The sequence below is a fragment of the Equus asinus genome, chromosome 2, assembly GCF_041296235.1.
Source record: "Equus asinus isolate D_3611 breed Donkey chromosome 2, EquAss-T2T_v2, whole genome shotgun sequence".
NCBI classification, from domain to species: domain Eukaryota; kingdom Metazoa; phylum Chordata; class Mammalia; order Perissodactyla; family Equidae; genus Equus; species Equus asinus.
The window spans coordinates 162588106-162606574 of NC_091791.1; the positions used below are offsets into that span (position 1 = coordinate 162588106).

General features: G+C 35.1%; 2 protein-coding genes across 2 annotated transcripts; both read left to right on the plus strand.

Annotated features, from left to right (window-relative positions):
* Nucleotides 1-4790: 4790 nt before the first annotated feature.
* Nucleotides 4791-5732, plus strand: LOC123283509 (olfactory receptor 4F21-like). Its single transcript, XM_044765834.2, has one exon. The coding sequence runs from the start codon at nt 4791-4793 to the stop codon at nt 5730-5732; it is 942 nt and encodes a 313-aa protein (XP_044621769.2).
* A 9706-nt stretch (nt 5733-15438) lies between these two features.
* On the plus strand, nt 15439-16377 carry LOC123283510 (olfactory receptor 4F6-like). Its single transcript, XM_044765835.2, has one exon. It carries the CDS (start codon nt 15439-15441, stop codon nt 16375-16377), a length of 939 nt encoding a protein of 312 aa, XP_044621770.2.
* The last annotated feature ends 2092 nt before the right edge of the window (nt 16378-18469 follow it).

Genomic DNA, 18469 nt, shown 5'->3' on the forward strand with positions numbered 1-18469 from the left:
AATGCTGGCCTCGTAGAATGAGTTTCAGAGTGTTCCCTCCTCTTTGATTTTTTGGAAAAGTTTTGAGAAAGATTAGTGTCCTCTTTTAATATATTTTTTTAACAAAACTCCTTACATAGACACTTTGCATCGGGCCCCATAATTATGTACACAGTTTTGAGTATATATACTCAGGAGATCATTGAGGCATGATATTTAGGACTTAACAAACTTGCTTCTCAACCTTCACCTGCATCTTTACTCCTAAGTATATATGAAGATGATGAAGATGGATGAGGATGATGCTTCTACCCTACCCTCTCTTCTGCCTAACTTGCTTGATCTAGGGTAGGATCATCAAACTTCTTATGTGACAGGCCAAAGAGTAAATATTTTAGATTTTGTGGGTCATATGGTATCTGTTGCAACTACTCAACTCTGCTTGTGTAACATAAATCAGTCATAGACCATATGTAAACAAATGACTGTGGCTGTTTTCCAATAAAACTTTATTTGGGAAAGAGAAAGAGGTCCAAATTTGGCCCATGGATCATAATTTGCCAACTCCTGATCTACAGTAACACGTTTTTAGCTCTTTATGTTCAACAATTTAGCATGGTCCCATACTCCTTATATCCAGTCAGAATTCAATATGGTTTTTTTTTGAGGAAGATTAGCCCTGAGCTAACATCTGCTGTAAATCCTCCTCTTTTTGCTGAGGAAGACTGGCCGTGAGCTAAAATCTATGCTCATTGTCCTCTACTTTATGTGTGGGATGCCTACCACAGCATGGCTTGCTAAGCAGTGCCATGCCCGCACCCGGGATCCAAACCAGTGAACCCCAGGCCACTGAAGCAGAACGTGCAAACTTAACCACTGCCCCACCAGGCTGGCCCCAGAATTCAATGTGTTTTAAGGAAAGAACAGTTACACAGACATTTATTTACTCAGTCATCCATTCATTCATTCAACACATTCTAGTGTTATGTGATAAATTTTGGAATAGTTAGTGGAAGACAGTGTTGAATGGGAACAAATCAAGAATGCTTATGGAAGTATCCTCCCTGCATAAAGCCTCTTGCTTGTTTCTGGGAAAAACATATTAATACATGAGGCTCATTCTCTCCCACTCCATCAATGATGGCATCTGCAATCATTGCAGGACTTCTCACTCTTGACCAGCTCAGTAAATCTAAGTAGGCTCATGGCTTCACATTTCCTGTGCTACATGGTATTTATTTTCCACGTACCCAGTGTATTATATTGTAAAATATACAGGAGAGATTCTTACACATTCCTTATTTCCTTACCTCTCGTCACCAAGTAACTTGTGATATTTTTTCCTCTTGGGAAATTAACATGACTCATAGACCTGGTTCCCAGGAGAAATCAATGAAAAGTTGGCTATTAGGAATCACAGAAGCAACAATGGGTCACTAATACCTTCGTTAATTAGTGCTACTAATTAACTGTATTCTCACTGGTAAAAAACATATATTTTTGTCTTGGAGGTGATTATACTACAAAGCAGAAATCAGAATTATGGAGTTTCTACAAATACTGCTGCACACCCTAGAACAGAACAGGTAGGTCAGAAAAATACTTCTAATGTAGAACAATAGCACAACAATCTCTCTCTTCTTATATTTCCTTCAACTTTCTTTCCCACTTGTTTACTCTCCTTCTGTCTCTAGTTACTCCAATCCTTTGGACACTATTATTACTATTTTAATCACTAAATTATATTATGTCTGAAGAAGGAGATATTTCTGAAAGAACTGACATTTATGATGTGGTGAGTTGATATCGCAGGGATCTTATATTTGTCATTGCTTTCTTCATCAGCTTATATGATACTTCACATTTCCCATTGTTGGGGCCAAAGATGTCCATGTCTTGCCCATTCCAATCTTGTCCATGATCTTAACGGATTATTCCAATAGAAATGATTCTCTCTCCTCATATAGGGAATTCTGGAGTCAGTCAGTTCCCTCCGCTTGGCATATTTGATAAAGCATTTGATGACATTAGCCAGGAACTGGGACAAGAATTAAAGAAACGATGATAAGAATGAACATGGCTTAATAAACTGGTGTCCATCAGTTTTTATAAGGTCCTCTATTACAAGTGACCTAAGGTGGTTAAGAGTAGTTATTAAAAGAAAAAATAGTGAATATGGTACATCAGTGAACAGAACATTGGCAAAGTGAGGTTTGAGCAGCTTTGCTTGTTTGTGTTTTCAGTCTTAGGATGGTTAAAATTGCGCTGGGCCCCTTAGAGGAGAGGAAAATTTCAATCACTAAAGTCAGAAGACCTGAATTCTATCTGATTTTCTAGATTACCTACCTGAAAATGTTCCCATCTTCAGAACGTTAAGGCCAAAATATCCGCAAGGATAGCAACCAACTGATATGGGACTCTGCCTCAGATAATTTTTGATTCTTTAATATTTTCTAAGAAATCAAAAGAACTAAATGGTTTTTAACTAGTTTGTATACACTCTTCCCTCCTGCTCCAATAATAAACTCAGTATTTCGGGATTAACTAACTAAATATTAGAACCAATTCTTTTTTCTTTTTTCTTTCTTTCTTTTTTTTTTTTTTGAGGAATAATAGCCCTGTGCTAACATCCACTGCCAATCCTCCTCTTTTTGCTGAGGAAGAGTGGCCCTGCACTAACATCTGTGCCCATCTTCCTCTGCTTTATTCACAGGACACCTGCCACAGCATGGCTTGATATGTGGTACATAGGTCTTGCACCCAGGATCCAAACTAGCGAACCCCGGGCCACTGAAGTGGAGTGCACAAACTCAGCTGCTGTGCCACCGGGCAGATCCAGAACCAATTCTTAATAAGTCTTGAACAAAAGATGGGATCCTCTATAAACAGGATAATCACCACAATGTAGCAGTATGCAGAGTTGCTACTAAGTCTTGTTTCACTGCATACTTCTAGCTTTTTTCTTTATATAGATTTCTCCAGTCAGTCTTATCTGTCTTAGAAAATATAAAGGAATGTTAGGAAGAATAAAATTCTGCTGGTAAGCTAAAGGAGTGGCTTACATCAGCGTTTTTCCCATTGTTTTCAGTGAATGACTTGCCTGTTCCAAGTAACAGACAGACAAGGATTCTATAAAATGCGATCCAATAGCCATACATTTATATTTCTTGACTCAAAACTCACTCACATATATTCATTTTTCTCTAAACATTCACTGACCGAGAAATGGTAATTTAACCAGGGCTGCTAAAACTGTGAAAGTAGTGCCAAAAAAAAAAATCTACATCTAACTGTCACATATTTGCATACTCCACTCCCACCATAAATCCCACGGTACTCCTCTTTATCCTTTTCCTGCCCCTCCATCTCTCCCATACCTTTCCTTTCATTCCTTTTCATAATTTCTATTATAAACACATGACAATATAGAAAAATACAAAACATAGATGATCAAACTTTTTAATATTAAAATTACCCAAAATATCTTTTTCCACAGTGATCTTGAGATGTTGATGTATATACTTACATATTTTTGCAGTGTATATGTATAAAGATCACATCACATGAGACATACTCCTTTGTAACCAATTTTTGTCACAGTAATTTAGTGAATATATTAACAAATCTAAATTTGCATAATTTATAATGGTTATATCAATTTTGGTATAAATCTTATCAATTTCCCCTTTCTGCATATCTTCTCATATCTTATTATTTCTTTCAAATGAGCCTTTAATTTTTCACTTTAGATTGGATAGTGAATAGATCCAAATATATATTATAGATGGACATCTTAGAACTTTCTTATTTGTAATGATAACTACAGATATTCTCTTTAAAAAAGTGGTTGGTAGCAATTTTACTCACCTTCGAATAGTTTTTTAGCAGAACTAAGTTTCAAATGTTTGAAGATAAGCTGTCATGACCTTATTTTTATGACTCTGTGGGGCCCTGAACTTTTTACATGCTTTTAGCATATCATGATTAAATGTTTTGTTTCAGTGAAGACATCATTATTTCTCAGTTTCATGTTTTAATTTCTCATCATTAATCTTAGAACAGAACTCTCAAAAGCTCAAAATCTCTCTCAATCCTAGCAAAGTACTGAAAACTCTCTTTCCAAGTCTTCTGACACTCTCTCTTTGGGGTTTGGAGTTTCACTTGATTTAAAGTATATCTTACTTCTCCAAGCGACTTATTGTAACCACAAGTATTGGAAACTATCAGAGGAGTAAGCCATTTCATTTTGTGCTATCATCTGCTTAGATTCAACACTCTTTCCCTCATTGGCTGATCACTATTCTATGTGTGATTAATGCTGAAGATTCCACAGGTGTGAAGTAAAAGAACAACCAGAGAGTACATTCTCCTAGAGTATGTGTGGACAAATGTGATTAAGAGTTTGAACATTCCAAATATGGCTGACCATTCATGACGTAGAAGATGTGTTGTTATATATGTGGATAAGACTGAATAAGCCAGGATTATCACACAATAAGCATGGTAAAACAGCTCTTTGTTAGGAGAATGTTGCTGTTTGCTCCTAATTAGTCCACCTCACCTGCCATATTCCTACATGATTCCTTTCCTTGTCTCTCTGGTCTAACTTTCGATTATCTCATTTCTCCTATTTATTTTCCTTTTGCATGCCCTCTATGTATGTTTCTTAAGTTCACATTTTGTCAGTTGAAACATATTTTCCACAAACTCATTGATGGGGAAAGAATGTGACAATGTTCAGTACCCATATTTCTCAGTTCTTCCCTAATTTCTACCTTCAGAATACTTCAGCTTCTCTTCTGAATGAGTCAATGGATGGAGCAAATTACTCTCTTGTATCTGAATTTGTATTGATTGGACTTTCAAATTCGTGGGAGATGCGTCTTTTTCTCTTTTGGTTCTTCTCTGTGTCATACATGGGAATTATCCTGGGAAATCTCTTCATTTTGTTCATGGTAATTATTGACTCTCATTTACACTCTCCCATGTACTTCTTATTGGCCAACCTCTCTCTTTTTGATCTAGGTCTTTCCTCTACCACAGTGCCCAAAGTGATCTCTGATCTTTTCACAGACTGCAATATGATTTCTTTTCCAAAATGTATGATGCAAATATTTTTTATTCATGTCATGGGTGGAGCTGAGATGGTGCTCCTCATAGCCATGGCATATGACAGGTACACTGCAATCTGTAAGCCACTCCACTACCTGACCATCATGAGCCCCAAAATGTGTGTTTCCTTTGTAGTGACTGCCTGGATAGTGGGGATAATCCATGCTGTATCTCAGTTTGGTTTTGTCCTAAATTTACCCTTTTGTGGCCCTAATAAAGTAGATAGTTTTTACTGTGATTTTCCTCGGGTCATGAAACTTGCTTGTGTAGACACTTATAAGATAGAGTTTGTAATCATTGCTAACAGTGGATTTATATCTATGGCTACCTTCTTGTCTTTAATTATGTCCTATATCTGCATTTTGGTCACTGTCTGGAAGCATTCTTCAGGGGATTTATCCAAAGCATTTGTCACATTGTCAGCTCACATCACAGTAGTGATTTTATTTTTTATGCCATGCATATTTCTCTATGTGTGGCCTTTCCCTACAATATCACTGGATAAGTATTTGTTCATTTTTGTCTTTGCTATCACCCCTGTCTTGAATCCTGCCATCTATACATTAAGAAACAATGACATGAGATTGGCTGTGAGAAGACTGGGCAAACGGATTGTGGGTTCTAGTGGGATCTCATCATGAACCGAACAGACCTAGAATACAAGATGCTTCAGACTCACCAAGAACAGAGAGTCATGTGACTGTCATCATTACTGTGGTAGAACTATTATTCGGGGAGATAGTTTAACAAACATTCAACTGTGGAAATTGGTTGTCAAGTTAGAGATTACTTTATTTTGCCATCTATAGAGAAGAAATTTACTTCATTCACGTGCTTCCATTGAGAGGAGAGATGAAAATATAAAGCTAAGCTGATTTCCAGGAGTAAACTTAATAGTATTCAAAAGGCTTTTTCTGTGTGACATTTTTTGGGCATTGCTAATTGTATTGACTTTCAATTATAAATAAATACCTAAAAATTGATAAATATATCTCATAGTAAGCTTATGGATTCAACCAATAAAATGAGAGCTTGAGTAAAAAATAAATCAAATAAATTGTGACTTTTAGTTTCTATCTTAATTTCAGTTTAACTCAGAATAAGAAGAAGATCAATAACATATCACGTATGTTAAATCCTGAACATAGACTTGACTTTATCTTGTGCTTTCTCAGCTTAGGATTCTATTTTAGTTTTATGTTTAGGTTTGAGTGACTGCAGGTAGAGAAAAAAATTTATTTAATGCTATCAATACTTTAGATAAATACAATCCAGAGCTTTTTGCACTGTTTTCTGCCTCTCTATTATTCTAAAAATTAAGACCTTCCAATATTTAATCATCCAGGTTTATTTCCCCCAAAAAGGTGTAGATATAATAGTTTTTTCATAGAAGAATAATCACCCAAATCTGTGTGTTTAGAGGTCCTGCTTTCCTTGAATAAGTTTTCCTGGTCAAGCAAAAGATCCCCCAAGAGTTACATATCTGTGTTTGATAGTCTTGGATAAATGTAAAGCCAAAATTGGTGAGGCATATTCAATTTAATTGAGGATTTTTATATTTGGAATAAAAACTTTATTGAAATTGCATATAACTTTTTCATATATTTGTTTTTATTGCTCTGTAATCTACTCACTTAAAAGAAACAAATGGATATGTTTTTTTCATCCTGTGTTTCTCCAGAAATCTTTCCAATAAAACAAAACAAAACAAAACAAACTAATGCATATTTATTTTGGCTTGTGTTTCTCCAGAAACATTCCAATAACATCTCTGGCTTCCTCTGTGTAAATAAATTAATAATACTTCTTTAATGTTTTGTTAATCATCTGTTTGAGAATTTCTTCTTTACTTAATCATTGCTAACCACTCACTCCTTCAAATACTCTACGGGACTTCTTAAACACTAGAATCTCCTAATTTTCCTCCCACCTATTGGAGAAGTACTTCCCAGTATCAGTTTGCTGAGTTTCCCTCATCTCTCAACCATCAAACTGAATGTTCCTCAGAATTGCATCTTTGGCCTATTCTCACTTTCTATTCTGTCCCTGTGTGGCATCCATTCCTGTGGCTTTAATTACCATCTCTAACTTTTAGCCAGGGGCTCTCAAAGTTAGGGTACTAATTCTTGAGTTTCCAATCCACAAATCTAACAGGCTACTTACCTGATTCTTCAAAGATATCTCCCACTCAAGAAGTCTAAAACTAAACTAATCATCTTCTCCTCAAACCTGCCCTTCTTTCAGGGTCTCCAGTCACAATTATTGGCACCAAAATTTACCCAGTTTCTCAAGTGGGAGTAAAACTGGACTGCTCCTTCCCCCTGATCCGCAATATTAAATAAATCAGCAAATGCTATTAATTCCACCTTGTAAACACCTCTTAAATCTGTCCTCATATGTTTTCTACAATGTCACCAGTCTTGTCTAAGGCTTCACATGTCATTTGTGGAATAGAATATTAAGTTACTTATGTGGTCTTCCCACTTCAAATCTTATTTGCCTTAATTCCCATTATCTACACTTAAGTAAGAGAGATTTTTAAAAATATAAATCTAACCGTGTGATTGTTTTGCTTAAGACCCTTCGCATGCTTGCCACTGCCCTTAAATAAAAATATTAATTCCTTTTGAAGGTTTATCATCCAAGACCTGACTCCCATCCCCCTCTCCAGCTTCAGAGGACAACCTGTTCTCTCTTTCTGCAATTCTGGAGCCAGTCTGGTTTTCTTTTACTTGCCTGAAAGTTTCAAATTCTCTAATCTCTGAGGCTTTGCATTGGCTAATCATTCTATCTGAAACATTTGTCCTTCATGCTTTGCCAATTAACATCAATTCATTCTTTAAATCTCAGTTTCAACATCATTTTACCAGGGAAGACTTCCCAGAACCTGCGTTCCAGAGAGTTCCTTCTACTGTGTGTTATTATAGCACTTTCAATTACCACTTTTGTAGTGTAGTCACATTCATAATTTCTTATTCAACGTATGTCTTCCTCATTACATTTTAAGATCCATGTGAGGAGATGCTTGTCCATCATGTTTACTGATATAACATCAGTAACAGTAACAACAGTTTAAAAAATGCTCAATAAATATTTATCATTAAATAAATAAACCCAATAAAGAGTAAAAAAATTTGCAATGTGAATAGTTTATTGAATAGGGTCTGAGCTTTCTTTTTACATTCAAACAAAATTCATAAGATTAAAGTACTTCCTCCCCTTTTCTTTGTCCTTTTCTCTTCTCAATTTTCTCTGCCTCTACCTCCTCCATTCTCTGTAATGAAATCTTCTGATGAGTTCCTTTTACAGGCTTATATCAATCCAGATCTTGAGCCAAGCTCAGCTGAGGCAGCCTGTAAATCATTGGTCTCATCCCTCTCTGATACCCCCAGGTCTCACAAACAACATTAACAGTTCTTGCTCCTCTATTGCCCCAGGAGCTTTCTCCACTGCAGAGCAAATCTATGATCCACACCCCAGGAGACAGCCCTCAATCACAGCATGCCCAGTGCCTGGCTGGCTGACTCCCTATGACTTTATTTCTGCTTAGGTTCTCCCTCATTCATCTTAGTATGCTGTTCTGCCTGGTACTGTAGTATCCCACCTAAAACAAAGGCATATCAGGACAGGAGCACATTGACATAGTAGAATGATTTATGGGGCTTGCACTGTGTTGCAGAAGAGCCCTCTTAGGGGGGCAATAGGAAAAATTTTCCTTTATTCTCATAGTAGTTGTGTTTCTTATAAGCAACTAAGTTTTACCTCATCTTGCATATACTATGATTCATGCAACTGACCATGCCTCCCTGTATACTTTTAAAATATTTCTGCCTTCATTATTCTTCAGTTTTTATCCTTGCTTATAAATTTTTGGAATGTTCATATTTTTCAAAAATTAATTTGAGACCAAACATTACTCTGCAGCTATTCTAGAGAATATAATTTTCCGTTGTTTCTGAACAGGAGAAAATGAAATACAGCTCTAAACAAATACAACTCTAAACAAAGATAGGGCTTGACGCTTTGAGGCCTCCATGATAACCTGGAGATCAGATTCTTTGCATCTACATGTCAAAGATAAAGCCAGTCTTCACCAGAGAGATATACTAGACTTGTCTTGATGGGTTGTCATAGGTCCTTTGAATGATTATCTTTCTCTCAGGTAAATATGCTTCTGTTACAGACAACTCAGAACAACTCCCTACATTTTTTTTTTTCATGTTTGTATCTATTTTGCTGTGATCTCTTAAGAAATTGATCCAATAAAATGCAAATAATACTGTATCCAGTAAACTCAGGAAAGATAAAAGTCAAAAGAATTCAAGAGGATCTTCATCCTCACCACTCTAAATTTTGGGAGCACACATAGACATTCACGGGGAAACATTTGCTATAATTGATAGCATGAAAATAATCAATTTATTCCCCTATTATCAATTATAAGAATTACCTTTACAGATGAGGGGTTTTGTATTTATTTTTTCAAGTTTCACCCATAGTACTATAAATGAAGGTATGTCTGCCCACTCAGGATATATTTCTGCACCCTTATCTGTTATTCCAAGCAATTCATAGCCCCAAGATCCTCCACCCTGAATAGGGATTATTTTCCTCCAACCAATATATTACCAGAAAACCTTCCCTCTTCCCCTCTGTTTCATCATCAGGCAATTCTTTCATTATGTCTCTCTTGGGGAAACGAATGTGACTCAAAGATTTAGTTCCCAGGAGAGACTAACAATGGGCTGGGTATTGGTCATGTCTGCGGCAGCAGTAGGTCACTCTCCTAAGCAGCTAATTAACTTCTTTCCCATTATGAAGAATCTTACATATAGCTTTGTTTTTGGGGGAGGTGATTATTTACAGAAATCAAGCCTAAGCTCTCTAAACTTCTCTTCTCCTAAGAATGCACAATTGTGACTAAACTGACAGGTAGGAAAGATGCTTTTATATTACAAAACTCCCCCTGTCATGGTTGCTTCTATCTCTCTAACCCCCTCAACTCCACTTCAATTTCTGCTATTCTTAAAATATTTGTGTCAGAAATTTTGTCTTTTCTGAAACACTTTTGTTCATTTAACCTATAGCATCTCTCTCCTATTCTCAAATTTCAATCACTGAATTGCATTGCCTTGTAAAATTAATTCCACACACACACACACACACACACACTCTTTGATATTTTCAATTTATCACCTTAATGTGAAAAATTTTCAAGATTCATGTGCTTCTGACTTTTGCACCAACTCATTTTAAACTTTGCTTTCCCTTGTGTAAAACAGACATCTGGCCTGAGCTATTCCCACCTTATTTGAGGACCAAATTCTGTTTTAAACCAGAAGAAGGGAATCTCTGTCCTTGACCTTAAGGATTCCGATGTGGTTCCCTCTCCTTCAATATTACTTTCCCAAAGATTTGACAGCTCCAGCCCATGCCTAGTCTGAGAGGCTATGCTCCAATTCAAGAAGATCTGGCCTCATGCCAGGGGATGGTGTGGAGGAGCTGGTGGTTATAAGTCCTGAAATAGATCTGTTCAAGGACTGAGCAGGTTGTCTGAAGAAACAGAAAAAGGGGTTGCAAAGAGGAACACCCAACGAAAATGGAAATAATTTTTTATGAAGAGAAGGCCAATTTTATTTTGAATGAAATAAGAACTCAGGGATGAATAGTTAAGTTAAGTTAGAATGACTTATTAAATATAAATAATTTCAATTAAGTTAGAATGACTCTATTAAATATGAATAATTCTAGCTTTCTTCATGACTTTTTTTAATTAAGCAAGCGTAGAGCATTATTGAAGAAGACTATTGGACTGGAAGTTAGGCTGACTTGTGGTTCTGTAAATGTATTGCTGTAAACACACTGGCTAGCCTTTTAACCCTACTGAGCTGTTTCCCTACTTGTAGAATGAAGCAACTGAACAAGGTAATCTCAAAGTACTTTCCCACTTCTATACAAACCTATAATTCCAATAATCTTTTTTTGTTCAATACATATCTAAATTTCCCATTTAAAGATGTTTCTCCTCAGGCCCTGAAGGACTGACAAATTTTAAATCTCCAATAGGAGATATGGAAAACTCTATGGGGACTTGGCTTCTGAAGAACTCCTGGGAGCTTCACAAAGTCACCAGTGTTTCTAAGAAGGCAGAGAAACCAAATGTGTGGTCTTTTTCTCCAAACAAGCTCTCTCAGGTCATCAGGATTTCTTCAACAAGGATACATACTAATTCCAGATGTTTGTAAAAGAAAGGGTGAGGCTTCCTTCATTTATATAAATACTCACTTTTTGTTTATATATTTAACTGGGTTATCACCAGGAAGTACAAGCTTGTGGAGAAGGTATTATTAAATTCAATTTCTCTCTATATTTTTGAGAGCTACTATTTTATTTCTTATGTGAAAGATGTAGTATCCATTTCTATAACGTTTTTAATCAAATATTTCTTGAGCTTTTTCTATGTGCCAGCCACTGTTTCAGGCAGGTGATACAGTGTTGAACAAAGAAGAAAGTGTCCCTACGTGGTGAACTTTAATTTTACATTTATGATAAGATAAAAATATTAGAACCAATCTAAGTAAAATACTGCCCGGAGGCTAAAAGTATGTTTTTGATCAGTCACTTCTTAATTTTCTAGAGGTGACTCATCTCTCAGTTAGCTGAACCACCACGTCCAACTACCCACTTTATTCTACCAAATCCTACTGCCATATCCATTATTCATATGCTTAAAGTCTTAACTTTTCTTCGTACCAGTGACGATTTTTCCTACTGCTTTACTGTTACTTCCTGTCTTTCCAGTCAAAATATACCTAAAACAGTGAGTGATAGCTCACATAAAATTCACACTCTTACATGTTCATAATATATCAATGTGTGTTGGTTTAAACTGTAACAGGCAACCTAAGCAAAGATGTACAATGTCCCACCAATGCTTCTTTTGATCATTATCTTATCCTCCTTATTTCTCCTTTAGGATCCTTCTTCTTCTCTTGTCTTTCTCTTCATTCTCCTATTATCTTTCCAATTTATCTTCATTCATCCTCTGTCTTTATGTCTTCTTTCCTATCTGTTCCTTAGACATGCTAGTGTCTCTGACTCCATCATGTTGATTACATTCATAGTTCCACCATTTGTATTGTGATTGTCCCATTTTAGAATGATTAAAGATCATAAATAGATTAAATTGCATGTTATAAATGGACCTTTTGACTCTTTAAGCTAATATGTTCATGTAGGGTAGTATTTTCCTTTTTAACAAACTTAATTATTAAGCAGCCCTGATGGCTTAGTGGTTAAAGTTCAGCATGCTCTGCTTGGCAGCCCAGGTTTGGTTCCCAGGTGCAGAACCATACCACTTGACAGTCAGTTTCCATGTGTTGGCAGTGGTTCACAAAGAAGAACTAGAAGACCCTACAACTGTACAGAACTATGTACTGGAGCTTTGTCTGGGGAACAAAAAAAGAGGAAGATTGGCAACAGATATTAGTAAAGGGTGAATCTTCCCCTGCAAAAAATAATAATAATAATATAATTCTCAAACTCCAAGGAAAACACCATTTCAGCAGTACTAACCTAATGGTACTGGGAATTTCCAGAATTGACAAATTAATTCAAAGACTTTAATTACTTTTATAAGGTGAAAATGACTTTTGTGATGAGAATCCTAAAGTATTGGGTTTATATGTTCTATCTTAGTTTAATAGGATAAAACATTTGATCTTAAAGTGTCAACACGATTCTTCAGCCTCAGCTTTATTTCTCCAAAGACACTGAATTGGATGATGAGCTTAAGAAATCACCAAATAACTTCTGCTCAACAGAGTAGAGGATATTCCCATGAAATCTTCCAGGGATGACTTTATTAACTCTATCATGCTCCCCAGATTCAAATCTACTCCCCAAATCCTTTGTCCTTATGCCCCTGTGACTTGGGTGATTTAAATATGAGTGAGAAGTCCAGTGATAGCAGTATGAAAGAATTGAAAATGATAAAATATTTTTCTGAGAAAATGCTAGAAAGATTATGTAGGAGAACATCTAGGTGAGAGAAGATAGAAAACAACGTAAAAATTGATCTAGAGACAACAAAAATATTTGCATATTGTATAAGAAGGAAAGAAATCATACCTAATTGTCTCTGTCTGCTGTATTCTTCACAAAGTATTATCTCTTCTATCCCATTGTACATTGCCTCTATTTATTTGACCATTTATTGTGTCTCTCTTAATATTTCCCACAGCAACATTACTAACTTTTCTCACTCTGAACTGAATGAAACCACCAGAATATCTATTTTCTTTATTAGCTATTTCCTGGTTACCTGAATTCATTCCAAATGGCCAACCCTGGTCAAAATGAAACAGAGGAGATGCTTTGTCAATTAACTGGATGTAATACCCCAAGAAGTTTCAACTTCATCATAATTTTTTGAAAAGTCTAAGAAGTTTAATCAGGACCATTTACTTATTTAGCTATATCCTCTCCTACCCACCTTAATAATCTCATCTATTAACCAATTACTGGCAGTTTATGAAAATGGCCGATTGGATGAGAGAAGAATTAGAGTCCTTTACTTCTTCAGTTGGTTTGTCTTCTAATAATTATGAGTCAATTCTTTTTTTCAAACATTCTTAATAAACCATTCCTTCAACACTCCATGCTCTTCGATATTTTTATAAAAAAAACTAATAGGTATATAATATGTGTACTGAAAGATATTTCAAAATGTGAAACACTTTAAAAAGCTCTAAAAAAATCAAAATCATCTACATTATTTAAAATTTGGCTATGTAATTTTTTCACTTTTATTGCACTTAATATTATAAAGAAAAATCTTCCTAATGCTATGATAAACTCTTTTTTAAACATTTATTTTAATAACTGTATTACATCCCCTTATGTACATATATTATAATAGATTTAAACCTAATGTTTGGCATTGAAATTGTTCAAAATTTTATCACCCTAAAACTATGTGGTGAACATTTTTGTGCCAAAAACTCTTTCTGTACAAATAGAATTTCATAAGGAGTGTTATTTTACCAAATGTTATGGATTCAAGACTCTTGATACATGATTTCAAAATGTTTTCTTTAATGTTTGAATCAATCTATATTTCCTCCAGCAATGTGTGAAGGTCCCTATTTCACTGAGATTTTCCCAGGTTTTTTGCATTCTCCTTTTAGCAATCATGCTTACAGAAACACCCTGAGTGTTTTTGTTTGTTTTTTTTATGGAGGAAGATTCACTCTAAACTAACATCTGTTGCCAATCTTCCTCCTTTTTTTTTCTTACCTGCCTCACCTCAAAGCTCCAATACATACTTGTGAATAGTTATAAATTCTGGTTTGTGTATGTGAGCTGCTGCCACAGCATGGCTACTGACAGACAAGTGGTGTGATTCCACACCTGGGAACTGAACCTGGGCCACCAAAGTGGAGCAAGCTGAAATTTAATCACTGGGCCATCAGGGCTGGCTTCAGACTTTTGAAGTTTTGATAATAATATTGTAAAAGTTTTTTGTAACTTAATACGAAAAAGTAGTGTTAAATTCTGTCTTATTTCTTAGGAGATACATATGCTAGGGGATATATATATATATATATATATATTTTTATACAGGCACATATATATATAGTTTACATTTCTGAATTCTATCTTCACAAGATCTGTCTATTCATCTATTAGATCTCAGAGGTTTTATTGAATGGTTTGAACTCTTCTTTATGTTATGAAGATATCAACCTTTTTTATTTCTGACACATTTAAAATTTAAGTATGATTTGAGTGTTGGCTTGAGGGGATTGTTTTTAGGCACATGTAGGAAACAGGTTTCAGAAGTGTCTTAACTGTTATGCATTTCTATACTCAGTTTTAACTTTTATTTAATTGTATTGTTCTTGATTATAGTTTTAAAAGGATGTCTATTTTTATTTTTTAAAATCATTTTATATACTCATATACACACTTGCAATTTTCTAAGATTACCTATTTATTTATTTTTCTTTTTAATTTTTATTATATTCTTTCACCCGAATTCCTAGAGTTTATTTTGTGCATTCTTTTCTAAGACCTTAAGTTGCCTGATCAGTTCATGCATTTGAATAAATGAGAGTGTTTAAAGCAATAGATTGCCTCTGAGTGCAGCTTTGGTCATACTACATTAATGTTTTATACTCTGGGTTCCCATTATTTTGTAAATAGTTTACCATCAATTAAATAGAAGGCTTTTTAATAACCAATTTTAAATTATCAACATTTCACACATTATGTTCGGTGCTCAAAGTTGATTCCTTCTTTCGTTTCTTTCAGGTCACTTCAGAGTCTTCCTTTCTTTATGATTCAATGGACCAAGTAAATGGCTCTGTGGTGACTGAATTTGTGTTACTGGAACTTGCACAATCCTTGGCAATGCAGTTTTTCCTTTTTCTTTTCTTCTCTCTATTCTATGTGGGAATTATCCTGGGAAACCTCTTCATTGTGTTCACAGTGATTTTTGATTCTCACTTACACTCCCCCGTGTATATTCTGCTGGCTAATCTGTCACTTGTTGACCTGGGACTTTCATCTACCACAGTTCCTAGGATGATATCTGATCTTTTCAGTGATTGTAAAACAATTTCCTTCCACAATTGCATGATACAGAGGTTCTTTATTCATGTCATGGGAGGAGCTGAGATGGTGCTGCTCATAGTCATGGCATATGACAGGTACATAGCAATCTGCAAGCCTCTGCACTATCTAACTATTATGAATCTCAAAATGTGCATGATTTTGATACTGGCTGCTTGGATTGCTGGGATGATTCATGCTGTGTCTCAGTTTGTTTTTGTCATAAATTTACCTTTCTGTGGCTCTAATAATGTGGGAAGCTTTTATTGTGATTTTCCTAGGGTTATTAAACTTGCATGCATGGACACTTACAGACTAGAATTTGTGGTCATTGCCAACAGTGGTTTCATATCTATGGGCACCTTCTTTTTCTTAATTGTATCATATATCTTTATTCTGGTCACTGTCAGAAAACATTCCTCAAAGGATTTATCCAAAGCATTCTTCACTTTGTCAGCTCACGTCACTGTGGTGGTTTTGTTTTTCACTCCATGCATGTTTCTCTATTTGTGGCCTTTCCCAACCAAGTCATTGGATAAATTTTTTGCCATTGTGGATTTTGTTGTCACTCCTGTCTTAAATCCTGCCATCTATACCTTAAGGAACAGAGATATGAAAGTGGCAATGAGAAGGCTGAGTCGACAAGTTGTAAGTTCTAGGGAGATGACATAACAGATTTCATTGATAAAAGCACGAGATGAATGTCATGGACTATCAGGACCCTCATGATCACCATAAATGCCATGGAATGTGTACAATTTCATAATTGCCTTTAAAAATCTGAGACATCTACAGAAAAACAGGTATTGAATCAGAGAATTTCATTTTCAAATGAGTTGCAGTAATTGTTATTAATTGTAAAACATAAAGTATTGTATATTTCTGTCTAACCTACAAACCTAAATTTTAGTTACCATCAATGACCACATTCAATTTTCATGTGATTATTTTATATCTCTATATAAATATATACATATACATATACATGATTTCCCTTTATCAGTATCTTCATGCTGATAATAAGCATCACTGGAAATCAATTAATATTTCTTATAGAAACTATGTGGATCCAATGGATAAAATAACAGTTTATATAAACCAGTAGAAATTAAAATCTAGAAACAAACATTTCTCATCCTAATTGTACTATAAGGTTAAGTAAATAAGAAGGCAACACTGTGTTACAACTCTTAAGGACTGTTTCCAGTCTTTGATTGTCAACGTATTTTGTATAAGGCTATTTTAGAAATAGACGTTAGCACTTTGCATTCTGCAAAATTTGCCCATGTTCCATTGTTTTCAACAGCAAATTTTTGTTGCCCTTGTAATCTTACTCAAAGTATTTCTTGATTCACTCTAAAAATGTGTCTATAATTATAAATGTATTCAAATGGACTTATTACCTAGAACAAGGAACCCCACTCAGATCTTAGCTTAATGTGCCTTTTCTTAAACATGGGTAATTAGGACAAAGAAGATGATTCACATCTTTCAGGGAAAGCCTGGAAAGTCTGATGGTCAAGAGCACACTTGAGAATACTTGGATGTATTTCTATAACTGATTTAAGGAACATTAATTGTGGTGACTCAGATCAGTTTTAACTTCTGCATGGTAATTAAAGCTGCCTAAAAAAATGGCAAATTGTAAGAAGTAAGACCTTCTTATTATTGGTCAAGGTATTTTTCCTATGTTTTCTCCAAAGTTAGTCATTAATGTCATAAGCTATCCCCTTCATAAAATCTAAAGTATTATTATTTATTGTCTTGTCAGCCATCTGGATTTTCATTTCACAACTTTGTCTTATTTAATTGTTTTAGTATGATTCTTAAAACAGTGACCTTTAGACTCAGTGAGGTAGTAAAAATACCTAAGTGAGCCAAGAAATTATGACAAAAGCCCTTAACTCAAGAAGATTCTGTGTTTCCTCAAGGGAAAACTTGTGAGACTGTAAAAGTTAGCCTTCTTACTCAAAATTCAGGTTGGCTATTTCCGTATCTCTTCATCTGCCTCTGGTCACTTTCATAAATGGTTCTTAATTAATGAAGTAGTTTACTAAGGGAAAATTCACATAGATCTTATTCTCTTGGAAATTTTCTGCTTCAAGAGAAAGTGAAATACAAGGAAAATCTGCACACTTCTTTGATCTGAAAATTGTTATAGTCTCTTCCATTTATGAAGGAGGTTGGTGAAATGATGCAAGGGAAATATATTAGCAGAACTAACCAAATTGTAGCATTTTATTAATAATGAGATGTTTCTATTAGTAAGAATCCATTTGCCGGAATTCAATAAGGTGTATCTTCAGGAAAAATGGAAGGATCCTGTGAGGTTTGTTTAAATACTTAGAAGAGTTATATGAATAATATTAGCAAGGATAGCCCTTAGTGTAAGTGTTATACAACATAGTAAGTGTTATTCAAGTGTTAAAAGTGTTGAGTTCTCCTGAATCTTCCGTATAATCTATTCTTTGCCCTCTACTTGAGGGTCCTTTTCCAATAACTCCCCAAAGCCAGTGTTCTTATCCACTTCTTTCCCTCCTTTCTGTAACCTCAATGAAACTTTGGACATTTCTTTCACATTAAGGTGTAAATCATACTCAAGAGTTGTGACGATGTTTTTGGAGAGCTTTTGATACAGTGAACTCATTTTAAAAAATAGAAAAACAAAGGTCCAGATATTTTGAATGACATTCCCAAGGTCACATAATAAATTTGTGCTAGAACCCTAGTATCCTGAATTCAACCTCAGTGAAACTTATAAACC